This window comes from Grampus griseus (assembly GCF_964374135.1).
Source record: "Grampus griseus genome assembly, chromosome: 17".
In the NCBI taxonomy this organism is placed as follows: domain Eukaryota; kingdom Metazoa; phylum Chordata; class Mammalia; order Artiodactyla; family Delphinidae; genus Grampus; species Grampus griseus.
Window position 1 is genome coordinate 66,257,397 of NC_139011.1, and position 15,739 is coordinate 66,273,135.

At 39.1% G+C, this 15,739-nt stretch overlaps 1 protein-coding gene across 1 annotated transcript in view; it reads left to right on the forward strand.

Moving 5' to 3' along the window:
- Window positions 1-15,739, forward strand: part of LACTB2 (lactamase beta 2) — a 30,274-nt gene that overhangs the window by 10,598 nt on the left and 3,937 nt on the right. Inside the window, exons 3-5 of the mRNA XM_082675185.1 lie at window positions 1,078-1,204; window positions 12,376-12,554; window positions 14,462-14,610. Of these exons, the coding sequence (XP_082531311.1) occupies window positions 1,078-1,204; window positions 12,376-12,554; window positions 14,462-14,610 (455 nt within the window). The remainder of the gene's footprint in view (window positions 1-1,077; window positions 1,205-12,375; window positions 12,555-14,461; window positions 14,611-15,739) is intronic.

Below are 15,739 nucleotides of genomic sequence, written 5' to 3' on the forward strand. Positions count from 1 at the left end.
TTGTGTTTTATTTCCCCCAACTATGACAGTTTTTAAGCATTTTGGTGTCATGGTCCTTGAATTCACTGTACATGGTATACTGGTTAGATGACTGCCACTCAGCTATTGGTTGGTTAAGTCATTGATTTTCTTTGTGTCAGTGAGGGTACTATGGGTTACATTTATTTTAATGGTTTCATATCTTAGCCCCGGGTTTGGGACTTCCTTTCAGCTTTCACAGAAAGAACTTTATACTATTATCCTTTTATTATTAAGTACTGCCGTGATGCCATAATCTCTTTTATTCTGTGTTAGGCACCTAGATAGGGAAAAGTTCCCAGTTTTGGTATTACTGCCTCTTCAACACCCATCTTTTTTTTTTTTAATCTGTATTTTTTACTGGAGTCTAGTTGATTTACAATGTTGTATTAGTTTCAGGTGTACAGCAAAGTAATTCACTTATAGATATACGTGTATCTGTTCTTTTTCAGATTCTTTTCCTATATAGGTTATTACAGAGTATTGAGTAAAGTTCCCAGTGCTATACAGTATTCAACACCCATCTTGATCTCAAACCTAGCTGAGACTGTGAAGTGCTACTTCCAAATTTTTATATAAAAGAGGAGTGACGGGCTTCCCTGGTGGCGCAGTGGTTGGGAGTCCGCCTGCCTATGCAGGGGACACGGGTTCGTGCCCCGGTCCGGGAGGATCCCACATGCTGCAGAGCGGCTGGGCCCATGAGCCATGGCTGCTGGGCCTGCGCGTCCGGAGCCTGTTGCTCTGCAATGGGAGAGGCCACGGCAGTGAGAGGCCCGCGTACCGGGGGGGGGGGGGGAAAGAGGAGTGACTACAAAAAAAAAAGGCTTTTATGTAGACCTGGAAGGACATGAGAGAATAAAAAACTCTTTTGTCAAGGTGGAGGAAATAGTTACCATCCCAGAGATATGCTGCTACAATTCATCCCATTTTCTGTTGCCTCTTACCGTTAAGATTTTTTGCAGCCAATCTCAAGTGTTCGCCGTATGGAAGTTGATCTCTTAAAAGGCTAAATTATCATTTAAAGTGTGACTTAATATATTTTACGTGTTTTGTGACTAGACAGTACATACTGCGTTAAAAAACTCCCACGGAATCCCGAGAGAAAAGAAACTGTAGGAGATGGAGAGCAGCAGTATGTTTATGTGAAAGATGGAGATGTGATTAAGACTGAAGGCGCCACACTAAGGTACGTGAACGTCCTTGAGACGGGGAAGGCGGGGCTGGGGGGGAGGGGTCTGTGTATATGTGTTGTAAAAAGACCAGACATATTTGCTTATCTGAGTGAAAATACCTCAGCAGATCCAGAAGATCTGCTAACGTTGGTTTCTCTGGGAAGAGAAATTGGGTTGCTTGAGAAACGGGAAAAGAGAAGTTTTCACTCCATCTGCCTTTTTAAAATTATTTGTTTGAATTAGTTGATTACCTTCTTTTAATAAATAAAATTTAAATTAAAAAAAATAGATTAGCATTTCCTGCTAGGGTGATTTAGGGATTTCTACCCATCAGTTAAATTCAGGGTTCTCTTGTGCTCTCACTCCCAAAAGGTGACCCATCCCTAAAGTAAACACGTTGCCGGCCAGACCCATAATCCCCCGTGACCTATCTGAGGGATTCAAAAGGGTGTTTCAAACTCGTCAACTTTGAAGCTGAACTAATTCTCGTTCTCTCTCCCCCACAATCTGTACTTGTGTTTTGACTTCAGAACATCTACTCTCTCAGTACTTAAGATTTTTTTTTCCTTCTAAGATAGAAGCTGACTCCTCTTCACCCGCGTACTCTCCTGCATCCCTCCCCGCGGCCCTCCCCATCTAATCAGGTTAGTTCTTAACCTCAGAAATATTTGGCAATGGCGCCTCTCTTTCTCCATGTCCACGACCACTTCTTCTTGCTCAGTCTTCCTGTCTGCAGGCTCCCCCCTTTCCAATCTGACCTTCATTCTCCATCTCAGTTGAAACCTGAAACAGCCCTCACTGCACACAAGGTAATGTTTGTTCTCCTGACCGTGTCACAGTCTGGCCCCAGACTTCTCTGGTCTTCGGTCCCATCACTCCCCTCACAGGCATAGTTAGCAAGGACGCTCTGTGCGGCCGTGCCTTTGCTCGTGCCTTCGTGTACTAGGCATTGCCCCTTCCCCGCAACTTGTCTCCCTGACAGACTCTTATCTATTCATGCTTCAGACCTAATCCACATGTTACTTCAAGAACCCTTTCCAGGCGTAATTCACTATTCCCTCCACTAACTTTCCTATAACCTTTATTATTTTGTATTAAATTGTATTGTAAGTTTTTTTTGTATGTAAGTACCTGAAAAGGTAATCAACTCCTTAGCTTCACAATATTAGTTAATTCTAGTCGCTATGGTCAACCAACCCAGAAATGCATAATGGCTCAAACATGAAAGAAGTTTACTTCTCAGTCACATAAAGTCCAAAACGGGGTGCTGACTAGTGAGTGACCCTCCTGTAAGTGAGGTTTCAGGCTCCGTGCGTCTTGTGATTCCATTAACCTCACTCCTTGGCTTCTGAGGTCGCCGTGCTCACCTCCATCAACCCAGCGGGTGGAGAAAGAGCATGAAAGGGATCTTACCTGGAAGGTTTTCACAGACCCGGCCATCTCTTGCATTAGCTATAAATTCAGTCATGCGCTGCTCCTGACTGTGCAGAGAAGGGAAATAGAGCTTAACTTCGTGCCCAGGAAAAAGGGGGAATAGGTTTGATGACAAGCTAGCCACTCTGACACACGCAGGTCCCAGATTCATCTTTAGATCCTCAGTCCCTGGCACTTAGGAGGGAATGGGTACTTCTCCTACACACAGTAAATTTACTAACTCCAAAGAGGCGAGTAAATGAACAGAAGAATGAGAGAGAGAAAATGAAGTCATGGGTATCCATGCCACCTTTCAAACCAGCGTTCCCTTTTCTTCAGTATGCAGTGATTGACAGAATTTAATTTATAAACCAACTAATTTCTGGGAATGTTCTTTAAATGCTCTTGTTGAAAATATGATAGTATCTCGTATAATTTGCTCATGGTACCAAAGGAAAACAAACATCATATAGCTGCTACTTCAAAAAGTATTTGGTATTCTCGGACAATACAGAATTTCGCCCATCACACACCAGACCTAGTGAAAATGAAAGGGGTCGAGACAGTAGGTGGTTCCTTGAGTCTTCTGTCTCAAAGGCGTGGGTATCACAGTACTGGTTTATCGGTTATCACAGAATTATGGATATTAGATCTATACCTAATTGCAGATTAAGAATATTCAGTGCTTGGAAGTTACTGCCACCCATCTGCCATGAACAGACCACATACTTTAAGCTTTTTATTAGAGTATTCAAACAGAAAAGCGCACCTATCATCCGTGTGCAACGGTGAGTTGTTACAAACTGAACAAACCCTATGAGCAGCACGCAGGTCAAGAAACAACAATATGGTGTAGATGCAGAGAACAGAGTAGTGGCTACCAGAGGGGAGGTGGGGGCGTGAAATGGGTAAAGGCGATCAACCGTACCGTGATGATGGAAAATAAATTGGTGGTGGGGAGCATATTGTAGGGTATATTGAAGTACAAATGTAATGTTGTACGCACGAAACGTATGTAATGTTATAAATCAATGTTACCTCAATTAAAGAAAAAAAAGATTTTTTTAACCTAAAAAAAATGTAGGAAACAGTATCAGTGCCCCAAAGCCTCCCACATCTTGCTTCCTGTCACCACCCCCTCTCAGTGGAATACTGTCTCAGATTCATGGAGTGAATGGATGCCAAGGAGCTCCATATTATCTGAATTCTATTTAAGTTTTGTTTTACTGCCTTCTGATTAAGATAAAGTATGAGAACCTATCTACTTTAAGATTTGGAGGAAAACTAATAAAACTAATAAAAAAGTAAACTCAGTTTTTTAAGAAGACTTTGTAAATATTTTCCCAAAATATGAATTCTTTTTTTTTTTTTTTTTTTTTTTTTTGGCGGTACGCGGGCCTCTCACTGTTGTGGCCTCTCCCGTTGCGGAGCACAGGCTTCAGACGCACAGGCTCAGCGGCCATGGCTCACGGCCCAGCCGCTCCGCGGCATGTGGGTTCCCCCCCGGACCGGGGCACGAACCCGCGTCGCCTGCATCGGCAGGCGGACTCTCAACCACTGCACCACCAGGGAAGCCCCAAAATATGAATTCTAATTACGCTAAAATCTGAATAAAATATTTAATTTACTGATGACCGTGGCTTCCAATTTCCATTTTTATCAAGTCAGTAAAACCCAATTATTTTAAATATTAACAAGAAGACTCATTGTTAAGCAAAAGTTCTATAAGAAGAAGGTTAAAATTTACTAAGTCTCCAAGTATTTGATGACCAGTTGATCTTTTCTGCTTGCCAGTTTTGAAAAAAAAAAATACAACAGAGAGATAATGTCCACCAAGAACCCTTTAGTAAATAGTAGAAAGTTAGCAAGGTTTTTCAGTAAGGATTTGATTCTGGATGTAACTTTCAGGAATTTTCTAGTGAACTAAGTTTAATTTCTCAGAGAAAAATCAGTCCAACAGCTTTTGTTGACTGCTCTACATTTTCTAAGACAGCCATCGTTACAAAGTCTGTCTGTCACAGAAGTGGCAGAACTAGATCAGTGCTCTACCTGATGCATGGGAAGGCCACCGCTGCAGTTCCTCGGATCTTTCCTAAAGCACCTCTGATGTCATTTCCTTTTCCCCTCCTGCCTATGTGAAGAGAATTTTAACACAGTTTTTATGCAAGTTAAAGCATTAGCCACGCAGGTGACTGAAGAATTGGAATTTCTGATCCCCTGATTTAAGAAATCTTAATTGCCTTCAGCCTGGAAAATATCAAAGAAAGCCATAACTGAGCTCTGGCGTGGAGAGTGGGAGGGGAATAATAAAGGAGGCGTTGCAGGCACATTGACGGATAAGGCAATTTGCAGACCCTGAAAAAGAATGGTTCTCCAAATGAGTTTTTGTAGATTATATATAAAAAAAAAAGATTGGGTTCTGCCCATAAATGCATTCTATGTATGATTGTTCGTAGGATTGGCTATAAGATAGGATACACACCCACACCTACATATTTTTTTCCATGATGGTTTGATTTACGTGTAATATGATTCAGCTAATATCTGTCATATCATATAGATACAATAAAAAGAAAGAAGAAGAAAAGAAAAATTTTCTCCTTGTGATGAGAACTCAGGATTTATCCTCTTAACTTTTTTACGTATCATACAGCTGTGTTAATTATAGTCATCATGTTGTACATTATATGCCTGGTACTTACATTATAATTGGAAATTTGTACCTTTTGAGTACTTTCCTCCAGTCCCTTCTCCCCTCACCAAGAACTTTATTGAACAATGTATTCACCATTTTGTTCCACTACCTTCTGCCACTTTTCAGGCAACTTCATAATTCCATCTTCCCAAAACTTTTTATTTTTTTGAGCAAAGAACTGTACCAGGTGCCGTTTGTAGTCTTCCAGGGAATTGAAATTTTTTCCATTAAGAGAATTTTATAAAGACTGAAATAAATGGAAATCTGAAGGTGCAATGTCTGGTGAATACAGCAGATGAATCAGAACTTCCCAGCCAATCTGTAACAGTTTTTGCCTGCTCATCAAAGAAACATGCAGTCTTGCGTCATCCTGATGGAAGATTATGCGTTTTCTCTTGACTAATTCCGGATGCTTTTTATCGAGTGCTGCTTTCAGTTGGTCTAATTGGGAGCAGTACTTGTTGGAATTAATTGTTTGGTTTTCCAGAAGGAGCTCGTAACAGAGGACTCCTTTCCAATCCCACCACATACACAACATCACCTTCTTTGGATGAAGACCTGCCTTTGGTGTGATTCATGGTGGTTAATTTCACTTGCCCCACAATCTCTTCCATTCCACATTATTGTACAGTATCCGCTTTTCATTGCCCGTTACAATTTGTTTTAAAAACAGAACGTTTTCGTTACGTTTCAGTAGAGAATCGTGTGCAGAAATACGGTCAAGAAATTTTTTTCGCTTCATGTATGTGGAACCCAAACGTCAAAGCGATGAACATAACCAAGCTGGTGCAAATGATTTTCAGTGATTGATTTGGATATTTTGAGGATGTCGGCTATCTTCCGCGTGGTATAATGTTGATTGTTCTCAATTAATGTCTCTATTTGATCGCTATCAACTTCAACTGGTCTACCCGACTGTGGAGCATCGTCCAGTGAGAAATCTCCAGCACGAAACTTCGCAAGCCACTTTTGACACATTCGATCAGTCACGGCACCTTCTCCATACACTGCACAAATCTTTATTTGCATTTCAGTTGCATTTTTACCTTTCTTGAAATGGTAAAGCGTAATATGCCGAAAATGTTGCTTTTTTTCTTCCATCTTCAATAATAAAATGGCTACACAAAAATTCAATTTTGATAAGTTTTTTCTTAAAGCACGCTGATATGACAGCTATCACAATACAATCTAACAAAACTGTTTTGAATGAAGTTAAAGACAACAAGTGCTATCTTATGGAAAAAACTAACGAACTTTTTGCCCAACCCAGTAATTTGCATTTGCCTGGTGGCTAGTAATCTTGAGCATCTTTTCATGTCCCTGTTGGTCTTTCATGTATCTTCGTCGGAAAAATGTTCAGGTCTTTGGTCATTTTTTAAATTGGGGGGTTTTTTTGCTATTGAGTTGTATGAGTTCTTTATATATTTTGGATCTTAACTCCTTATCAGAGACATGGTTTGCAAAAATTTTTCCCATTCTGTAGATTGTCTTCACATATTTGTATAGTTGCTGGAAATATACTTCCTGGAATCATTTTCGTATAACATCAAATACTTTCATTAACAGGTTGCAGCAGGTTAAATCAGACAAGAGATGATTTCTAACATCTCTTTAATATTTGCCCTTGGAGCAACTATAAAATCGTAATTGTTTGCAATATATAAAGCATACACTTAGAAACCACAAAAGCATAATAGTTCTTAATGTCAGTTCTTAATGCCTTTCAAAAATAATTGCTCCCATTACACTAGTGTCTCATGTTTTTGTACCTTATATCTGTTACATTTTTAGCAGATTTTTTAAAGACTTTACATGTCAATATTTAATATTAAAGGATTTGATTTTTTTGGCAAAGGAGAAACTCTTCTAAGTTATAGTCATTTCAATTTTTTTAATAGATTTTTTTTTATTTTATTTCTGGGCGTGTTGGGTCTTCATTGATGCGCACAGGCTTTTCTCTAGTTGCGGCGAGCGGGGGCTACTCTTCGTTGTGGTATGTGGGCTCCTCATCGCGGTGGCTTCTCTTGCTGCGGAGCACAGGCTCTAGGCGCTTGGGCTTCAGTAGTTGTGGCACGTGGGCTCACTAGTTGTAGCGCACGGGCTTAGTTGATCTGCGGCATGTGGGATCTTCCCGGACCAGGGCTCAAACCCGTGTCCCCTGCATTGGCAGGCGGATTCTTAACCACTGCACCACCAGGGAAGCCCTCAGTTTTCTTACATGCTGTTATTTCAGAGTTGAATTTTGTCATATGTCTTTGCAATGTCTAGGAAGATGATCTTACCAGCTTTCTCCATAGCTTTATTATTATTTTCAGGGATCTTATAATATTGAAACACCCTTGCATTTTTTGAATAAACTTTATTTGGTCATGATGTTATTTTTAAATTTGCTTTTGAATTCTATTTGTTAATATTTTAGTTAATATTTTTATAACAATATTCATTAGTGAGATTGGGTGGTAGTTTTTTTGTGCAGCCTTTATCAGGTTTTGGAGTCATAAATTTTCCTTCTTTTTCTATGCTCTGGGATAGATTGTAGTGAAATTATCTGACTTTTAAATGTTTGTTAGAGTTAGCCCGTGAAAATACTGAGCCTTTAGTTGCTAATGATAATTACACATCTTTTTAGTGACGCTTTATTGTCACTTACTAGTAATATGGTCCTGTGAGTTAAGCTTAATGCATATAATTTAAGCTTCTTTGTGTACTTTTTATGGATTCTCTTTTTAATACAAGAGTAGGCTTTAAAAATTTATGTAATCTAACTTACTTTGTTAAAGGTTTACTTATCATTATGACTTCCAGAATCTAAAAACCAAATTTGAGGGACTTCCCTGGTGGTTCAGTGGTTAACACTCTTCACTGCCAGTGCAGGGGACACAGGTTCAATCCCTGGTCGGGGAACTAGGATCCCACATGGCACAGCCAAAAAAAAATTTTTTAATTTTTTTAAATAAAAACCAAACTTGAAAATACATTTGGATCATTAGGTAGGCTTCTCAAGGTCTTGAGGAAGAGAGGCACACAGAATTACCTTTGATGGTATGGCTTTGTTGGGCAGAAAAATACAGTTGCTCGTTGATATCTTCTCTCACCAGTTTTGTTCTGTTTCATTTACTAAAACCCCTATTATTCTGTTAGAACTCTTAGACTCGTCCTTTAACTTTTTTTTCTCCTATTTTCTATCTTTTTGCCTGTTTGCTGTACTTTCTGGGAGGTTTTTATCAGCTTTATCTCTTAATCCTATTTTTTTCATTCCTCTTCTCACATTTTTAACTTTCAGGAGCTCTTTTTGCCCCTAAAGGCTCCTTTCATACTATCCTTTCTTGTTCCATAGTTGCAACTTCTTATCTCTCTGAGGACATTGCAGTTTTTTGTGGGGCAGTTTTTCTTGGGGCTATCGAGGGGAGGTTTGTGGGAGGGTTTGGAAATTTCCTTCTTCATGATGTGTGGCCTACAAACTAGTTTGTTTTTATTTTCTCTCCTCAGTGTGAAAGGCTTTCTTCAGATGCATAGTGATGTGGTATTTACTGATGTCTTCTAAGGGAGACCTCAGAGCTATTGGGAGCCCTGTAGGTTGTGAGCCTCACTGCAGGGTCATCTGGATGAATTGTTTAGTTGGGGAACCTCCAACATTGGAATCTTAGAGTCTTTCTTCCTGAGCTGGTAAAATTCCCAGAAGAGACTCTTCTAAGCTTCATGTTGGATAAAGGCCTGGCTGCCAGCATTACAGGAGCTGAGTGTGGAAAGAAGGCTTGGGGAAATGCATATATTCACACAGTCTTCCTGTTTTCAGGATTATGTCACTACCTCTATCTGTGCCTGTGTTTTACCCTCTTCAAAAATTAAACCTCCCATTTTTTCCCTTAGCGGGGTTGGGGTGCTTGTCAAACTGCTCAAAACGGGAAGAGACTCTGAAGATCTGAATGTTTGTTACATACACTCTCAGCAAATCCTTGTTTGGCCTCCGCTCCCCACTTCACCCTCTGCTTCTGCTTTCCTGGTGCCCCACGTCCTGAGACTGGAGAATTCTGCAGTGTAAATCTGGTTGGGTCTCAGCTTTCACCACTGCCAGTGTAGACTTCAGTATTTTCATGTCTGATAAGTCACTTCTCACTCACCTGTCTTCTTTCTAGCTTCTAAAATTTTATTGATATGGTCCATTCTCCTCACCCCTGTGGATTTATGCCATTTTTCAAATATCCCTTTTTGGTAATTTTATTGATGTTTTAGGAGGAAACAAAAGATGCAGGTGTGCAATCCAGTCTTTAACCAGAAACACACTTTCAATTCCTAAATAGTAAATCCAAACATGCAATTATATTTGCCCTGTCTTCCCCCCAAAAAACCCATCATTGAGAAAATTTATTTAAAGTATTCCAAGCACATAAAAATCCAATACTATTTAGAATAGGCAAAGAGAAGGATAACCTCTCAAGCTAAATAAAATATAATTTAAACCTTATTCCATCAGACATTTATTGCTATCTCCTGTGATTCAATTATCTAGAATGTAAAAAGAATGTGAAATGGAGAGATTAATGCTACCCACCCCATACTAGGAGAAGGATTAAGTGTGTAATGCCTGTAAATCCCTGAAGTCAATGCTTGGCACGTGGAAAGCAATATATTAATATTAGCTACCACTAAGTACTAAGCACTGGGAATATAAAGATGAGAATACGACAGGAGTCCTGCCTTTTAGGAGTTCATAGCCTTATGAGGTAGAATGGTAAACAAACAAGAAAACAATGTGAAAACTGCCATAATAGAAGTAAAATTCAAAGTATAGGAGTAATAACAGAAAAAAGTGACCAGTACAGAGGGTTGTCTGTATGTGGCTGAGAAATCAAGAGCTCTGCAGAACAAATTACTTAGACTTAGTTTTGTTTTGTTTGTTTGTTTGTTTTTTGGCTGTGTTGGGTCCTCGTTGCTGCGCGCCGGCTTTCTCTAGTTGCGGAGAGCAGGGGCTACTCTTCGTTGCGGTGCGTCAGCTTGTCATTGCGGTGGCTTCTCTTGTTTCAGAGTACGGGCTCTAGGCATGAGGGCTTCAGTAGTTGTGGCACGCAGGCTCAGTAGTTGTGGCACATGGGCTTAGTTGCTCCGTGGCATGTGGGATCTTCCCAGACCAAGGCTTGAACCCGTGTCCCCTGCATTGGCAGGCAGATTCTTAACCACTGCGCCACCAGGGAAGCCCCCTAGACTTAGTTCTTTATCTGGCTTATTATTGGTATAGTCATAAACCTTCATGTAGGAAATTCCCTGGCGGTCCAGTAGTTAAGACTCTGGGCTTCCACTGCAGGGGCACAGTTTCGATCCCTGCTTGGGGGACTAAGATCCCACATGCTGCACGGCGTGGGCGAAGGAAAAAAAGCAAAAGAAAAACTTCATGTAAATATAAATAGGAATTATTGAAATAAAAATATTTGTCATGCTTTAAAAGTATTATCATAGTTTTATTTATCAACAAAAACAAAGTTGGAGAAGAGGACAAAGGAAATAAAAGTATGTTAATTTTTTTATCTTATATAGGGTGAAATCAATGAAAACTGCTTTGTTCTTTTTTTATATATAAATTTATTTCATTTATTTATTTTTGGCTGCATTGGGTCTTCATTGCTGTGCACAGGCTTTCTCTAGTTGTGGCGAGCCGTGGCTACTCTTCGTCGCGGTGCGCGGGCTTCTCATTGCGGTGGCTTCTCTTGTTGTGGAGCACGGGCTATAGGCGCACAGGCTTCAGTTGTTGTGGCTCGCGGGCTCTAGAGTACAGGCTCAGTAGTTGTGGTGCACGGGCTTAGTTGCTCCGCGGCATGTGGGATCTTCCCGGACCAGGGCTCAAACCCATGTCCCGTGCATTGGCAGGTGGATTCTTAACCACTGTGCTCCCAGGGAAGCCCCTGCTTTGTTCTTAAAATTTTTAACAAGAAAGAAAATATAATGTTTCTTTTAAACTTTTAGATTACCACTACTAAAATATTTACCATTTATTAAGCATGTAACTTTGTGCCGTATACTATGCTAAGCACTTAAATGCTCATCTTGAATCTCCCAGCAGTCCTTTAAGACACATGCTATTCACATTTCAATGAAAAACTGACATTAAGAGAAGTTAATTTGCCCAGTTTTCTTACATCTACTTAAGTGTATGTAGCTTACAAATCACTAGGAAAAAAAAAAGACGAAAGAAAATGCAGTCCATATAACCTAAAGTGACAGCAAGGAAGTCGAAAAACCAGAAATCTTGAAAGTTAATGACTGAAGTGAGTAAGACATATTCATTATGGGGGAAGGAGGAGAGAAGGGCAATGTAAATAGGAAAACTATTCTGTTAAAAAAAAAAACTCTGAGACCAAATCAAAAAATAACAAAAGCACCATTTTTAAGGATGCTCATTCAGTGTTACTGTTGGAGGAAAACTGCCCACAATAGGAAACTAAATGAATTGTGATTCACGCATATAGTGAAATACTATGTAAGCATTAAAAATCATGTTTTAGAAAAAGATTTAATGATGTAGGAAAATACAGTATAGTAAGCAAAAAATTCAAAAATCAGGTATTAAAGCAACATGACAGTTTTGTTTTTAAGATATAAATATGCAAAGAATCCAAAAATATATATCCTTAAAAGCATATGATCCAGCAACTCCACTTCAGGGTACATATCCAAAGGAAACGAAATCATTATGTTGAAGGGATATCTGTACCCCGTGTTCATCACAGTACTATTTATAATAGCCAAGACATGGAAACAACCTCAGTGTCTATTGACAGATGAATGGTGGTCCAGTGGGTAAGACTCTGTGCTCCCAGTGTAGGGGGCCCAGGTTTGATCCCTGGGCAAAACTATTAAATTTGCACTTCAGAGTGAGAAATTTGATTTAGCTAAAGGAGAGAATTTTCTGATGATAATTTGCAGTGGGCCACAAGAGAAAAAGGAGCTATTTAAGAAACTTACTGACATCATTTATTCGTGTCTTGTCCAGAGATAAAGACAGAAAATAATTTACTTCTCAAAATTTCTTCTAAGCCTAAGAGTTCATAACTGTTACTATTTCCTCTTTCTTCTTTCCACCAGAGTTATATACACACCTGGCCACACTGATGATCATATGACCCTACTTTTAGAAGAGGAAAATGCTCTCTTTTCTGGAGATTGCATCCTAGGGGAAGGAACAACCGTATTTGAAGACCTCTATGATTATATGCGCTCCCTAAAAGAGTTATTAAAAATCAAAGCTAAAGTTATATATCCAGGTGGGTAATATTATTAATCTAGCAAACCATTTGTGTCAAATGATGAGGAAGATTCATTTTGGTTTGTCTGTGCGTGTTCTTTGTGGTTTCAGCCTTGAAGAGATACATTTAAATTGCTTCTTTCTAAATTACACCCCTAAGTCTTGTCTAGCAATACAATTTAAAAGACCGAGAGTTGTTTTAATAACTTTTTTTAAATATATGAGGGTTATTTTTTAACATCTGCACAGCTGTTAATAGAACTGTTAAACAAATGAAATAAACTTACTGGAACAAGAAAATTTTTTTCATTCCGTAAGCTATCTTCAGTTTTGTTAACTTGATTTCTGTTGTGGACTACATTTTAGCCATGTAACCAACCCTGGGTAACATTTGATGTCTGAGCTTTAGTTTTTTAACTCACTATATGGAAATATCAATAGCTTCTATATCAACTGTAAAATTGTGTATTTATTTCCTTTCTCCAGAAAAAGAAACCTGTTTTTAGTATATTAGCTATCACTGCCCTGCTTTACAATACGAATCTCTCCTCCATCCTGAAAGCTAAGAAAGATACAGTACCCAACAAAGGCCCCCAGAAGGAAAAAGAGACTCGATTACTTAATTTTTTAAGTCCTTCCAACTTGTTCCTAACCAAAGGGCCATGGAAAGATCTGTAAATACAGTGTCTTCAGTACCTTCATATTCTCTCATGAGTTCCCACTGCTGAGGGGTTAGGAAACATACAGTGAGGCTGGGCATTTGGATTAATATTGTGACATAAAAGGAGTGGAGGATGACAGCTACTTTGAAAGAGAAGACAGTAGACATTTGATGCACCCACATTGGAGCAAAGCTAGTGAGAGCCTGCCCGGTGCAGGTTCTTGGAGTGTTGGCTTTAGTAAATCCAGTGAACTGGCTTATTGGCACAGCAGGACCTCATATGTCAATGATGGTCTGTAGCCATAGCTACCATATATTAAAGCCTGCTACCCTACCCGCCAGGTACTGTGCAGGGACCTTCACAGAGCTGTCCTCACAAAAACCCAGAGAAGCAGGTAGCTGAAGAAATAAACTCGGAGATTCATAGACTATCCCAGCCACACAGCTAGTAAATGATAGTCGGTATCCTAAAGCCCATGCTCTTTACCTAACGGGTTTGTCTGCTTCTGGTATTTTTTCTCAGCCCTCTTGCAGATTTGTGTAATATATTCATTTTCACTGTCTTAAAGAGTGAGTAAATTCCAATATAACTTTATCCGGGTTATCAACATTTCTGAATTGCTAGCCTATACATAAGATTCTTACAGTTCTCCTGTGGTTCTTGTGAATTTTTAATAGCTCTTGGTCACTTACATGAAGCTACCTTTTACATTCCCCTTTTCAATCTTTGATAAACATAGTGGTTAAGAGCACAGAGTGGTTAGAAGCTCCTGAATCAGAATCCCAGCTCCACCCCTTCTTAGCTGTGTAACTGTAGGCAGATTATTGACCCTCCCTATGCCTCAGTTTCTGCTGTACAAAGAGAATAATTAAAGTATCAGTACCTACTAATTAAAGTATCAGTACCTACTTCATGGAATTCTTGTAAGGCTAATGTATATTAAGCATTTAGAGTAATGTCTGGCAAATAATGATACTGTTGTGGTTACTATTTTTATTGTTAAATTTTTATTTTCTAACTTTTAATGAACACAATAATATCTTATGTAGATTTTGATATAATTCTCTAATGTTTTTTGGCATTATATGTAATTTTTAAATCTCTTATTACCTGTATAGTTTTCCAGATAATTCTTATTTGTCGTGTATTTAGTATGCCTTTTCAATATACTATATGAAATATTTTTAAATAGAGTAAATTAACTTCAGTTGTACTTAAAATTTTTTATCTGGTTGAAATCATTTTTGTAATTATCCTGATGCAGGACATGGCCCAGTAATCCATAATGCCGAAGCTAAAATTCTACAATACATTTCTCACAGAAATATCCGAGAACAGCAAATTCTTACGTTATTTCATGAGAACTTTGAAAAGTCCTTCACAGCAATGGATCTTGTAAAAGTTATTTACAAGGTAATTTTCATTTACCTTATTTGTTCAAAGCCACAATTTTAATAGAATAATCTATTCAGTAGACTATAGATGTAGTAAATTCATCACATCCCAGAGCAGAATGAGTCTGTTAATTTTTTAAGTAATGTCACTCGTATGGATTTGAGACCATCAATCTCAACTTTCTAGAACACAGAAGTTAGACAAACACTGGCCCGCAGAGCAAAAATAACCGTCCTGAGCCATTATTAAGCCTTTTATGCTCCACTCTGTAGGGGAGACCATTGCCAACAGCCTGGCGGTTAATCTTTGTTATGATTTGTGTAGTATTCTAGCCATCTTGATGATCTGGTGTCCTGACCGGCAGCAAGTAAGGGGCGATCTGCTAGAGACAGCTACTGGGATAATAGCAGTGAGAAGTAGTAGCAATGCTAACAATAGATTAAAAGGAGGAAGGCCATGAAGAAGAGCATGAGTAGAGTCACTTAGTGTAGAGAGAAAGGGCCCCTCACTCAGTGGCCTCTGAGCACATCACTGCATGACAGCACTGTGTGGCAATCCATCAGTATAATTCAGTTTTTCAGCAAATGTTTATTAGATACCTGCTTCGGGGTTAAGAATGGAATAAGATTATCTGGGTTTTAAAACTCCCACTACCATAACCTGTATGGCCATAAGATACCTGAGAGTATAACTAAAGATGAGCTTGAAAAGGAACCTGGGCCAGTTTCAATTAGTAAAGGACCATAATGTCCCATGGGCCTAATTTATCAAAAACCAGGTATCTCAGTGTGCTTTGTTTTAAAAGGGAGGAATGAATGATTAAAAGGGCTGACAGTAATAAGTGCCAGGAGCCAAAGGGCAATGTAAATGTTTAAATTCTGCAAAAGAGTTCATCTCCTCACAATACTAAAGTTTAGCCACTCTAGACTATACATTGAAACATGGGTAGTTTTTTCTAACCCAAGTACAGACAGCAGAACTCTCTGATAACCCTCACAGATGGGTCATCCAGTGACTATGCAGGCCTCAGAAATGCTTGCTCTGCATTCAGAGATGTGTTCACTGCACACATGTGTGAAGCACCCGTCACATATAGAACAGCATTAGGTATTGCAGAGACATTTATTCATTCCACAGATGTTTACTG